Source organism: Mycteria americana, chromosome 1 (assembly GCF_035582795.1).
Source record: "Mycteria americana isolate JAX WOST 10 ecotype Jacksonville Zoo and Gardens chromosome 1, USCA_MyAme_1.0, whole genome shotgun sequence".
Lineage (NCBI taxonomy): Eukaryota > Metazoa > Chordata > Aves > Ciconiiformes > Ciconiidae > Mycteria > Mycteria americana.
In genome coordinates, this window is record NC_134365.1 from 16446772 (window position 1) to 16458905 (window position 12134).

At 43.0% G+C, this 12134-nt stretch overlaps 1 protein-coding gene across 4 annotated transcripts; it reads left to right on the plus strand.

Moving 5' to 3' along the window:
* The first annotated feature begins 3902 nt into the window (after positions 1–3902).
* CBLL1 (Cbl proto-oncogene like 1) lies at positions 3903–10875 on the plus strand. 4 transcript variants are annotated; one of them, XM_075491841.1, is made up of 7 exons: positions 3904–4191; positions 5717–5797; positions 6975–7142; positions 7498–7598; positions 7861–7944; positions 8763–8836; positions 9404–10875. In XM_075491841.1, exons 3-7 carry the CDS (start codon positions 7103–7105, stop codon positions 10443–10445), a joined length of 1341 nt encoding a protein of 446 aa, XP_075347956.1. In that variant the 5' UTR covers positions 3904–4191; positions 5717–5797; positions 6975–7102; the 3' UTR covers positions 10446–10875. The 4 variants fall into 4 exon arrangements, with proteins under 4 accessions (XP_075347948.1, XP_075347956.1, XP_075347940.1 ...); XM_075491833.1 differs by lacking the exon at positions 5717–5797 and having other exon boundaries at positions 3903–4191; positions 7501–7598; XM_075491825.1 differs by lacking the exon at positions 5717–5797.
* The last annotated feature ends 1259 nt before the right edge of the window (positions 10876–12134 follow it).

A 12134-nucleotide genomic window follows, 5' to 3' on the forward strand; every position in this document is an offset into this window, starting at 1 on the left:
ATAAAAAAAAAAATCAGAAGACTGTTACGAAAGATGTACTCAGTTTTGGGACTAGTCAGGCAGAAGGTGCATTACACTGTTTTATCAGTGTGTACAGGATGAAAAGCTGCTTTGTGTTCTGCCCAGTGAAGTTGAAGAGAACAAAACCTTTGGAGGGCAGGCCTTTTGTTCTGTATTTGCACAATGCCTAGTGAGAGGGCAGGAGTTCTAGCTGGCCAAGGGTTTGCAATTCTAGAACATTAGTGTGAGCATATGTACTGACAAGCCTTGAAAAATGTATCATGATCATTTTTTCCAAGCAGTTCCTTAAATTGCTGCAGGTTGTTAGATAAATGAAACAGGTGACAGGTGAAACAGTCACATGAACAGAAAATGGCACTGAACTACTATAAAACTTCAAATAGGGTAAGTTTCAAATGAAAAGACCCTTGGATATGGGTTCATTAGTTCTGTATTAATCCCACTGTAGCAAATCATGCACTACTATTAATGATCGTCCCTAAAATGAAGTATACACAGATTATTTTGGCTAGGTTATATATATTTCATCAAGAAGCAGATCATGACATAAATTAGATTAATGAAAACCTTAGTCCCCAAGTACTTAATGGAATCTGTAGAACAGGCTGCTACTGAGTGCCAGTAAGAAAGTCAGAATGTGACCTAGTATAGATGTTTGGGTTTTTTTAAAATGGAATATAGGAGTTTATTTAGTTTAATTAATAGTTATATTTTTATATAGCATATTTTTCTTTTAATATTCTACATCAAACTGCTGCTGTTCTTTTACATTTGACAGTCCATAATGCACAAGTGCAATAATTTACAAAAGATAAAGGATTTGGCCTGCAAAACTTTAATCCTTACTTTAGGACTATATAAAATAGATAAGCAGGAAATCAATGTTCTTACTTTTCATGAAGGAGAAATGTGTTTTGATGGAAAACAGACTGCTACCTTAAATTCTTTAGCACTACATTAATTTTTTAAATGGAAAAAAACCCTGCATGATGAGGGAACAGATAATAACAAAAGTGTAAGAAATGTCCAGGTATAAAATCCCTTTAAGTTTCACAATGCGGGCTAATCAACTTCAGTATGTTCACATATTCAAGTCTCCTTATTTGATTACGTCCGAGAAATTTTCCTATATCGCACTGCACAGAGAAGATTTTTGCTGCAAGTAATGCTAGCACAAAATATCAGGTGAAAAGCTGAGCACTAAATAAATTATTCTGTCCTAAGGACCTGAGTGAACTCCATCAAAATCAGTGAAAAAAATCCTGTAACCTTCAGTCAGTTGGACAGTATCTTACACAGTAGGTAGCAGCACCAGACTGACATCTTTATTCTCTAATTAAGGCAAAAACTTCAGTCTTCATGACAGTCAGTGAAGCTTCTCATTTCCAGTGCAATACAGGCTCCAATCTAGATGATATTGATGTTCCAGTCCAAGCCAGCAATAACGCAGGTTCGTATTTACAAATGGACATATGCCATTTGTATGTCACATTGGCACCTCCACAAGCTGAGAATTAGGCACGTGTTTAAGCAGCGAATCAGACTGATCTGCGCCTCCTCAGACAGAAGTATTAATTTCTATTTACACTAATGCTTAGGCTCAAGCTCTGATTTGACAATTCATGCTTGTAGTGCTGCCTGTCCTCACTCTCTCCCCTTCCATTCACCAGCCTAACGCAGGAGATTGGCACTTCTGCCCACGTTACTGACAAAACTTTCCTACCAGGCCATGGCCCCAACTTACATTAACCTGAATATAAGCCACTGTTACCAGTGCACACAGCACATAGCGATGAAGGACAAGGCCAGTAACATGTTTCTCAGAAGCTGTACTGCTTTTCTAAAGTGGATGTACATTTTATGTGAAAAGTAAAAGCAAAACATTCTATCTGGGACTGACAAGTGAGCTTTCAGCTAATTTTTAGGCAGAACACATACTATGGAAAAGATGGTATAAAAACTGATAGCAGTGGAATTTTTTTTCCTCAAGAGAACATCTGCACTGTGAAGTTTGAGTATAGATTCTTACTTGACAGAAATGCGGGCTTACGTTATTTTTTGAACCTTCTCCAGTTCTTGTCCATACAGGTATTTAGAAAAAGCAATTAAATATTCAACAGTCTTCCAGTTTCCTTTCCAAATATGACATTTCAGCTGGAATTAACTGTGATAAAATATGATGCAATGCACTTATTCTTGGCCTGCATATTTCTTCAAGGCATGGTTGTATTTGTTCTTAATTTAACTGACAAAAAATATTCAACTTTTCCTGAAAAACAGCATTGCACACAAAGCCTACAGTTAGAATGGTAAGAGGTAACACGCAGAAGGTATTCAAGTACCTTTCTCAGTGGGTGAGGGGGTATGTGCTTCCATGAATCCATCAAAATGAAGGATACCAAAACAATGGATTTTGCAATGAAGCTAAAATTCTACACAATTTTGTACTAATTCAAACATCCATAAGTAATGCAACTAAACGTGCTTCTTTTTTTCCAGTAGAATGAAGAAGGGATATTTTTGTATGCATTTTGAGTATTACTATTCTATCTTTGCATGTCAGGTATTAAATCTGGAGATATATTTTAAGGTTTTTACCCTTTTAAAAAGCTGCATTTTAAGAGTAACTGTATTCATTAACTAGAAAATAAAGTTGTGCATACTGAAAACATGCTCCATTCATCTGCATGTTTGGTTTTTTTTAAACTCTTCTCTTTGTGAATTCCTATTATGGGGAAACAAAGCATATTATGCAGGGATCGGGGTCACACTTCCCTTGGGTCTGCCTTTCGAGGAACAACAAAGACAAAAGGGAAAACCTGTTCTCTCTGCCTTGTGGAGATAAGACAAGAAATATTGGGCTTAAACGGCAGCTTTTATATGTTAACGCTATAAAGGTAGTGAGAGACGTTGTCTGCAGGGACACAAGATCCCACCCCAGAGACTTAGAGTGAGACAGTCACCAACCTGAAGTGCTTGGAGTAGAGTTGTCCCTACCTTAAGATTGTGGAAGGGCTGCTTCAGGCCACTTTCTACCCTATAACCTATGGCCTAACTGTAGATTTCTCTCCTTTCTTCAGTGCTCTAGAAACACTCTCTATATAAAGATGGTATCCCACTGAATGGCATAGGATTTACAAAATGCGAAGTTTATGGAAATTACAAAAGCAGTCCCTCGAGGTTGTGAGCTCTGTTGCTGTGAAGCTATAGGGTGCACTGGAGGTCCACTGTTCCAGCAAGTCACTGGCATTTCTGTAGCCCCGATTGTCAGGAATCCACTGTTTCCATGGTAAAACTTACAGGTGACCCTTAGCAGCTGAGAGCGCCCAACGTGGTTTCAGATTTGTCCAATTTCTTGGAAGCCCGCACCATACCGACCACCATGCCGACCCTAAGCCCGCAGGCCGGGCTGTCACGGCTCCGGAACAGACAGATCCCTCATTTTTAATTTTACCCTTCCCCAAGAAGCCACAGGGGCACACCTCCTATTTCCGACTACTCTTCCCTACTGCGGCTCCAAGGCCTTCCGAAGCCCGCCATCGCCCCAACCACCCAGGCGAGAGCGCGCCGCAATTCCGCCCAGAGTGGCTGGAAGCGCTTCCTAGCGGGGCAGGAGCCCCCAGAGCCCGGGGCGGGCCCCGAGGGGGACGCACAGCACACCCGCCAGCGCCGCCGACGCCCGCACAGACGCCCCACCTCCTCGGCGCCGCCGGGCAGGGCCCGCGAAGGCCCGGTCACCCCGCGGCTCCCGGCAGGGCGGCGCCCAGGCCCGCCGCCGCCATGTCCGCGGGCGCCCCCCGCCGCTCGCCACAGCGCGCAGGCGCGGCGCATGCGGCACTACACCCCCCAGGGGGCAGCGGTTCGCCAGCCGCGATCCCGGCAGGCACTGCGGAACGGCCGCGCCTTCCTCCCCGGCCTCGTCGCAGAGCCTGTCGGGAGCGAGGGTTCCGCTGCGGCGCGGCTCCGCCGAGCTCCCCCGCGGGCCCCGCCATGCCCTCGCTGTCCTGCGGCAGCGCGGCCGCCCCACAGGGGCGCGGCGATGGCGGTACCGCAAACACTTCCCCACTGCGCACTTTTTCACGCCCCCCCCGCCCGTCTCCCAGCCGCTTCCGCTTCCGGCCGCACCCTTCCGCGCCCACAGTGCCCCGCGCCGAATCATGGACCACAATGGTGAGGAGGGGAGAGGCCGGGAGACCCATTTATACCCGTCCCCACCTGGGCCCGCTCCGCGCTACCGGGCGGGGAGAGGCCGCGCGCGGGGCCGCCGGGTGCGGGGCGGTGCCAGGGTGGCGACGGGATGCGGCCCGGCGCTCGGTAATGCCGGCGGGGCCCGGGTTCGCCGCGGTTCCCTGCGGCCCGCGCGGCGGGGCCTGCTCTCTCCCCTCAGCGCCGGGCTCGCGGTCCCCCGCTCCCCCCCTCCCCCGCGCGTTCTCCAACGGTCGCGCCCGGCGCGCGGCGGCCCCGCCTCCACCCCCCGGCACGGCGGCGCTGGGCCCCGGCCCCCACCCCGAGGGGGCTCTGCCGCCGGCCTGAGGGGCCGCTCCGCGGCCGGAGCCCCCTCGCTCGTCCCGTCCCGGGGCGGGCCGCGGAGCGCGGAGGGGGTTGACGCAGCGTCAGGCGCGGCCGCTGCCGGCGGCGGCTGCGCGCTCTCGGGCCGCGCCGGGGCGGGCGGGCGGCCTTGCGTTGGGTAGCGCGGTGTGTGCGGAGCCCGTCGGCCTGCGGCAGGTGGGCGCAGCCTGTAGCGGTTCGGAGGTGGCGGCGAGGCGCTTGTTTGCCCGCTGTGTTTCCCGGGATCGGTGCCGAGAATGTGTTTTCTGGTCGTGCTCTGAAAGGGAAACTTTCTCACGTGCTTCAGTTCGGTTGTGTAGCTTTGGTACTTTCCTGGTTAGCGTGCTGGCGTGGTCTAATGCATAGATGAGTGGGCGTGGGTTTTTTTGCTAGGGTATTTTTTGTTTTTTTTTTTTTCTTCCTCTTAGCAAGGATTGCCTTATAAATTTATATGTATAAGGTATAGTAGCTGAGCTGTATTTATGAATTTTAAGAAAACCTGAAATACAGAAATAAAACTTAAGAAAAGTTGATGAAAGTGACAGTTCGGGAGGATGTATCACCTCAGTTAGAGCTTTTCTAAGTAGTCTTAACAATTTTGGTATGTTTTTGCTATTTTTTCTGAACTTAATCCTGCTAGTTATGCTTATACAGAGTGCAATTTATTATCCTTCCGTGAAACACGAATGACTAATAAACTTGTTAGTTAGGATTAGGTGAGCAGCTAACTCACGTAAACGTTCCTAGCTTGCTAAGGTATATGGAAGACACGCGTCAGAACTTAAAATTGTTTCTTATTGATAGTGCAATGGACTGAATAATACACAAGTTGTTTTTTTCTTTTAAATTTGTTTTAGTTATCCCTATTTGTGAATGGATTGAGGTCCTGCAGAGACTTTTTCTGGTCTATGGTGTTGCATTTTTGTGTATGCTGGTAGAAAACAGAATTTCCTGACACGTGGAAAATAGCTTTAGCATTATTATTTCCAATGTTCTAGGCTAGCAGTCTCTGGGGAAGCCTGCCATCATAGTTGTATGTTTGCTGGGTCATCTGTTTAGCCAACAGAACTGCCTAAACAAAAGCAACAAATGAGCAAAAGTAAAAATAGGCTTTATTGTTTGTGCCTTTTTACATATTGCCTTTTAGAGTGAAACATGTCAACCGCAGTGCTAAGAGGAATAAATACATTTGATCTCTCAGAGGAAATTGAGGGCTCTTGATTTTGAGGTAAAGTGACTGTCAGGGCACAGTCCCAGTTTGAAACTTTGTCGCAGTTCCTGGTTTTGGTGGTAGCTGCTGAATAACTTAGAGCAATCCTCTTTCCTTTTTTTTCTTGTTTTTCCTCCTACTTGTTGTGTTGTGTGGGGTGGTTATAGGCTTTGAGGGACAGTAGTTTGCGAGGCATTGTGCAGAGTTACACTAATGGGGCCCTAATTTCAGTGTCCAGATGCTACCGTGCCATAATCCTTTGGGACCTCAGTGATCATTCCAGGGCTGCAGTGCCGTATCAAGTGGAAAGGCAGGGCTCACAGTGTAGCAGCTTGTGGCACACCCCTTTGAGGCTGAGCATGTCAAATGCTTGTCAAAAGGGATTTTCAATTAAAGTGAAAGTGAGCTGGGTAGATTTGTGAAGGACATAATTTTATTTGTGTATGAATGAGATGCTATGCAGTGGTTTAAAGTAGACTCACTGGAAGTTGAGGGAGTTGTACCCCCTTCATTGGTGTCACTTGTTGCAATACCCTCTCTAGATTCCTGTATCTACTGATGCATGTGTCAGGCCATTTCTTGCTTCCTTTGCCCTGGTACTCAGGTTTAAATTTGGTTAAAGAGAATTCTCTATGTAGTGGGGAACAATAATTTTCAGTTTAGCGAGGATACTACTACATACTTTTAAGTACTGATATTTTTGTGATACTTTATGCTAAACTTCTAAGTGATATGTCAAGATGCTGAGTTAGCATGGAAACTAGTTTCCTTCTGACTTTAATAAACAATTTACATAAATTGTAAAAATTACCTTTTCTCATAAGAAATTCTATGTTGTCAAGGTTGTACAAAGAATGGACTCCAGTACTATTCACGCTGTGAGAGGAGCTATACAATTAATGGTGTTTTTCCTGTTGTGGAGAAATAACAGACTAGCTAACTTTTAAAAATATCTTTATTTTTAGAACCAGGTTTCCTAAAATCATGGTTGTTCCCAATACAATTTAGTGACTTGACTTCTAGAAGAAATTGTATGTGAAGATATTTATTTTCTAGTGATTAAACTTTGATATGTTGTACGAGTCTTAAACAAGCTTTAATTAATTTTTCTTAAAACTCTTCTGTTAATATTTAGCCTCTTTAGAAACTATTAGATAAGTGAAAAATTACATAAACTCTTTTTTTCCTTTCATAGACAATGATTTGCAAGGAACAAATAGTTCAGGATCATTGGGTGGTCTTGATGTTCGTAGAAGAATCCCTATAAAGCTTATCTCAAAACAGGCCAATAAAACCAAACCTGCACCTCGAACTCCAAGAAATATGAACAGGATGCCTTCAAAGACACAAGCTGGTGATGAAGGTAAATTAATATAAATACTAGCCCTGCAGTAGGGAGGCGTATTATTCTGTAGCATTGTTCAAGACTTCATTCAGTCTTGGAGACTTAAAGTCCCAGGTTCTGTCCAAGTGCAAAACAAGTTTCAAATTTCCAGGTACTGCTGCATTATAAGGATTAAATGGTGCACATTCCCAAAACAGACTGTCTTACTATTTTGACTGTACCTTTCTGTAGAATGGGCCCAGCAGATTAGAAGTGCTGTGTCATTTCTTGGTGATTTCAGTATAGAATGACACATGCTCTTAATAGCAGCCAGTGTCAATTAGGAAAGTGTTGTGGTTGGCTCGTGTCTTTCTTCTCTTTCTTCTTTCCACAGAAGAATTTGATTATAATGAAGAGGAGCGATACGAATGCAAAGGAGGTGAAATGTTTGGCAATCAAAGGAGGTTCCCTGGACCCATCTTTTGGGACTATAAGGTAAAGTAATGGATGGGAAGTCGTGAATCTTCGTGAATCTTGCCAAAATGTAGGTAGTCCTGGTAGGTACCTTCTTAAATAAAAGCACTTCCATTACTTTTGACTGACTGAAAATATATCCTCTGCTTTCTCACGTTTTTGGTGTTCTTGCTTCCTTCTCAACTAATTCAGAAATAACGTGATGTTATATTGGTGATAACTGAAATGAGAAGCTTTAGTGATGTTGGATTTTGTTTTCCCACCCTCTTCTCTATCCTATCAGATAAACTTGCTGGGAGAAAAGGATGATACACCAGTCCATTTCTGTGATAAGTGTGGATTGCCCATCAAAATGTATGGACGCATGGTGAGTGAAATTATCAGTGGACAACGCAGACATGGTTTCCCTTTAGGTAAAATTAGGTTTTACTGTGTCTCTATGAGGCCTCTAGAGGTTACTGATTTCAGCAGGCCTCTGAATAAACAGCAGAAGAATATCAGGATAGAACCGGGGGCCTTCACTGCTGAAGTGTGTTTGTTCCATCTGTCTGGCTGATTTCACTTTACCCCCTGACTTAATAAAGTAAGGTTGAAAATATCAAACAAAAAATTAAAACACCGTCACCAACAAAAAAACCTTCAAGTTCAGTGGGTTTTGACCTTATACAACTTAGCTTTAAAAATAAGTTCTTTATCTCAGTTAAAGACTTACAATGAAGTTAGAAAACACTGTTCACTTTTATGTCCCTTTAACATTAATCTCAGGGATTTTGTTACACTAGTTTAGATTTCTGAGCATGATGTAACAGGCTTCAGGATCTGACTTAATGACAGTTAATGCTTTTAAGACTTTCCTTCCTTGCCGGCAAGACAAGTGTAATCAGATTGCACATGCAGCTTCTGTAAACATTCAGTCTTGGTATTACTGCAAGACTTATACGTTTTTGCCAACTCTTAAAAAAACCAAACCAACCTACCCCCCAAAAAACCCAAACTCAACACAAACTGTTTTAGCAAGTTTCTATGCAAAGGTGCTGTAAACTGCTAACTACCACTATGCCTGTCCACCTCATAGGTAACTTAGTTACTTCTGTTAGAAATTGTGTGCTGGAGGGAGGAACTGTATTGTGCAAAATGACATAGATATTTATATACGATGTCTTAACAGCCATTTTTTGTCTCTAGATACCTTGCAAGCACGTTTTCTGTTATGACTGTGCTATACTACATGAGAAGAAGGGAGACAAGATGTGTCCAGGGTAAGTAATCTCAAGATTTGTTATTAAAGGAAATGTAGGAAAGTAACTTCAATATCTTATTTCAGATATATCTTATCTCAGATACTGTATTAACATGGTTCTTATTTATGTGCACTTAGCAGAGGCAGTAGAGTACTCTCTACTACACCACTTGATTATAGTTTTGTATCCCATATTTTGGGATTGTAAGAGATTAGTGTTTACTTCGCTGCTTAAGTATTTATGTAGATAACCTGTTACTGCTCTAATTTGAAAAGGAATAAACGGCAGTTTAATTTACTTAGTGAGAGTGACTCTTGGTAAGTCTTAATGCGCAGAAGGAATTTGTGAGAGAGTGATGCTATTTATAAATTTCTACCTCATGAAATTTTTATGTTCTTTCGTAGTTGTGTTCGGAGACTTAGATAAACTTCAAAATCAAGGAAATGTTTCTTTCATTGCTACAGTGGGGAAAAAATTGTCAGTTCTAATTTGGGTAATTACAGTAAACTGGTTGACTTTTAACAAAAAAAAAAATTGCAGATTGAGCTCTCTGTGATGACCATAAACCAATGTTTTCTGATTTAGCTGTAATGAACCTGTGCAGCGAATCGAGCAGTGTGTCCGAGGGTCTCTCTTCATGTGTAGCATTGTTCAGGGGTGCAAGAGAACTTACCTGTCACAGAGGGACTTACAAGCTCACATCAACCACCGTCATATGAGAGCTGGAAAGCCTGTTACTCGTCCTCCAATTGAACCTGTGCATCCTCCTATTGCCCCACCGCCTGCTGAAATTCCTGAGCGTTTCATAATGCCACCTGAGAAACATCATATGAGCCACATTCCGCCAAAGCAGCACATCATGATGCCACCACCTCCTTTACAGCACGTGCCACATGAGCATTATAACCAGCCACACGAAGACATCCGTGCTCCTCCTGCAGAGATGTCAATGGCTCCACCGCCACCTCGCCCCGTCAGTCAGGACACCTTCCGCATTTCAACGAGAAAACACAGCAACTTGATAACTGTCCCTATTCAGGATGATTCGAATTCAGGTGCTCGAGAACCACCTCCACCAGCCCCTGCACCTGCTCATCATCATCCTGAATACCAGGGTCAACCAGTGGTATCGCACCCTCATCATATTATGCCACCACAGCAACATTATGCACCACCCCCACCACCACCTCCACCAATAAGCCATCCGCTGCAGCATCCTCCCCAGGCAGCAGGTACTCCTCACATGGTATATAGCCAAGCTCCTCCACCACCAATGACCTCTGCTCCTCCTCCAATAACCCCGCCACCAGGACATATAATTGCCCAGATGCCACCATATATGAATCATCCTCCTCCAGGACCTCCCCCTCCTCAGCACGGAGGCCCACCCGTAAATGTAAATGCACCGCCTCCCCATCACTATAATCCTAACTCTTTGCCACAGTTCAGTGAAGATCAAGGAACTCTTAGTCCCCCTTTCACGCAGCCCGGGGGTATGAGTCCAGGGATATGGCCAGCTCCACGGGGGCCGCCTCCACCTCCAAGGATGCAAGGGCCTCCTGCTCAGGCCCCGCTTCCTGGACCACACCACCCTGATCAAGCCAGATACAGACCCTATTACCAATGATACGAGCAATTATATGAATAGAGAGTGCTATGAAGAGGATAAAACTATATACAACAGCCTTTTAATTAATTGTTTTGGAGTTATTTTGTTGTGTTGGTTTTTTTTAAATACTGTCATTTTGACTGTAAGACATTTTGGGGTTTGAATCTTAAATGATTTTTAAGCCTTGGCCGTAGGACTCTGACTTCAAATATTCTGTAGTCGTAAAATAAGTGGCTTAGTAGACCACGGTTGCATTTTAACAGAACTTCTGTCTCTAGTGTGGCTAAATTGTCCTAAGATGAACGCTTGTAATATTATTTCCTGGAGAAAATGAACACGTGTTGTACCATTCTGAATATTGTTTTTGTTAAATCCAGTGTTTAGTTTCACTTGTGATATGTTTTTGTTAACCTGTGTACAATAATTAAATTGAAATATGGTTGTAGAAGTGGTGGGTTTTTATATGAAGTTAACACAGACATAGTTCCGGGACACCATTTCGGCACTAATACTTTCCAGATGGGCAGCATAATGAAATATCGAGGGAACTTCAATATTTCTCCTACTAACAGTTACCATTACTTATACAAATTCAGGCTATGGTGAATTCATGGCACTAGAAATCAGACATGCAGAATACTGCATTTCAGCTTTTTCTTTCTTTTTTTTGTTATTTAAATTTATGCAGCACGATAAATTTAGCAGAAATACAGCTTTGGGCATGACATGAAACCGTGTACTAATGTATTGTGGGGTTGGGGGAGGGGGTGTTGTCTATTTTTGTTTGGGTTTTTGGGATTGAGTTTTTAGGGTTTTTGTTTTAAAGCTAGTTTTGATTCAGAAGGTTCTGTTTACATGTACACTACTCACTGGAGTTGAATTCAAACTATTGTGTTTACCTATGGCTATGTTTGCGTGGAAGTGGCTGTGAATTGGCTTGCCATGTCTGTGAGAAGCAGATAACTTTTGGTAGGGAAGTGGTATTTGCCTCTCTCACTTTATATAGTATGTACAGTAGGAGAACTTCCCATTTGGATAACTAGAAAGAAGTGGTCTGAAATCCCTTATGTAGATATAAAGAAATAAAAAGCTACACATCCTTTACCTGTTTTGATTTTGTGATGCAGATTTAATTGAACAGACAATAGGTGGGTGTTTTGTTTTGCTTTTTTTAAGAAGTAGCAATATAAGCAGGCACTCAGGTCTGTTTTGGCCCAAAATTTATGGCATACTTTTAAAGAGAAACATAATAAATATAAAATGAGATTTTTTTGAGTGCAGCTGGTAGCAGAACCGGACAATAATAAGACAGTACTGTCTCTTGTTTGGAGTGCTTATCTTTGCATTTCTAATTAATGTTAGTGCTGAACCTTTGTTTTTTCAAAATGCCACATTTCTAGCAGTGGTGCTTTTAGATGAAGAAATCTTGTGTTTTTTTCTAAGGTTTGTAATTTCCTACTGTTCTTGAGTAATCTGAATCATCTTAAAGCCTCAGTGTTACTATTTATTTTGTAAACCTTCTTTCCTGCCTCATAAGTGTTAAATTTATGAAAGAGCTTTGGCAGTGCAACATTCCAAATTTTGTAATTTTAAGTATAAACTGCTTATTTTTTTAATTACCAGAGCAAGGGCTCTTTTAGATTACTCTGTCCTTGACTGCCATTGATTTCTTTGACCATGGGCAAATCTTTTAGACTACCTTTCAAA

What these genes read in the sequence shown, in the direction of transcription:
- CBLL1 (XM_075491825.1), top strand. An exon ending in TCAAAATGTATGGACGCATG is followed by an intron (nt 7,945 to 8,762) that starts GTGAGTGAAATT and finishes TTTTGTCTCTAG; the next exon opens with ATACCTTGCAAGCACGTTTT. An exon ending in GGAGACAAGATGTGTCCAGG is followed by an intron (nt 8,837 to 9,403) that starts GTAAGTAATCTC and finishes TTTCTGATTTAG; the next exon opens with CTGTAATGAACCTGTGCAGC.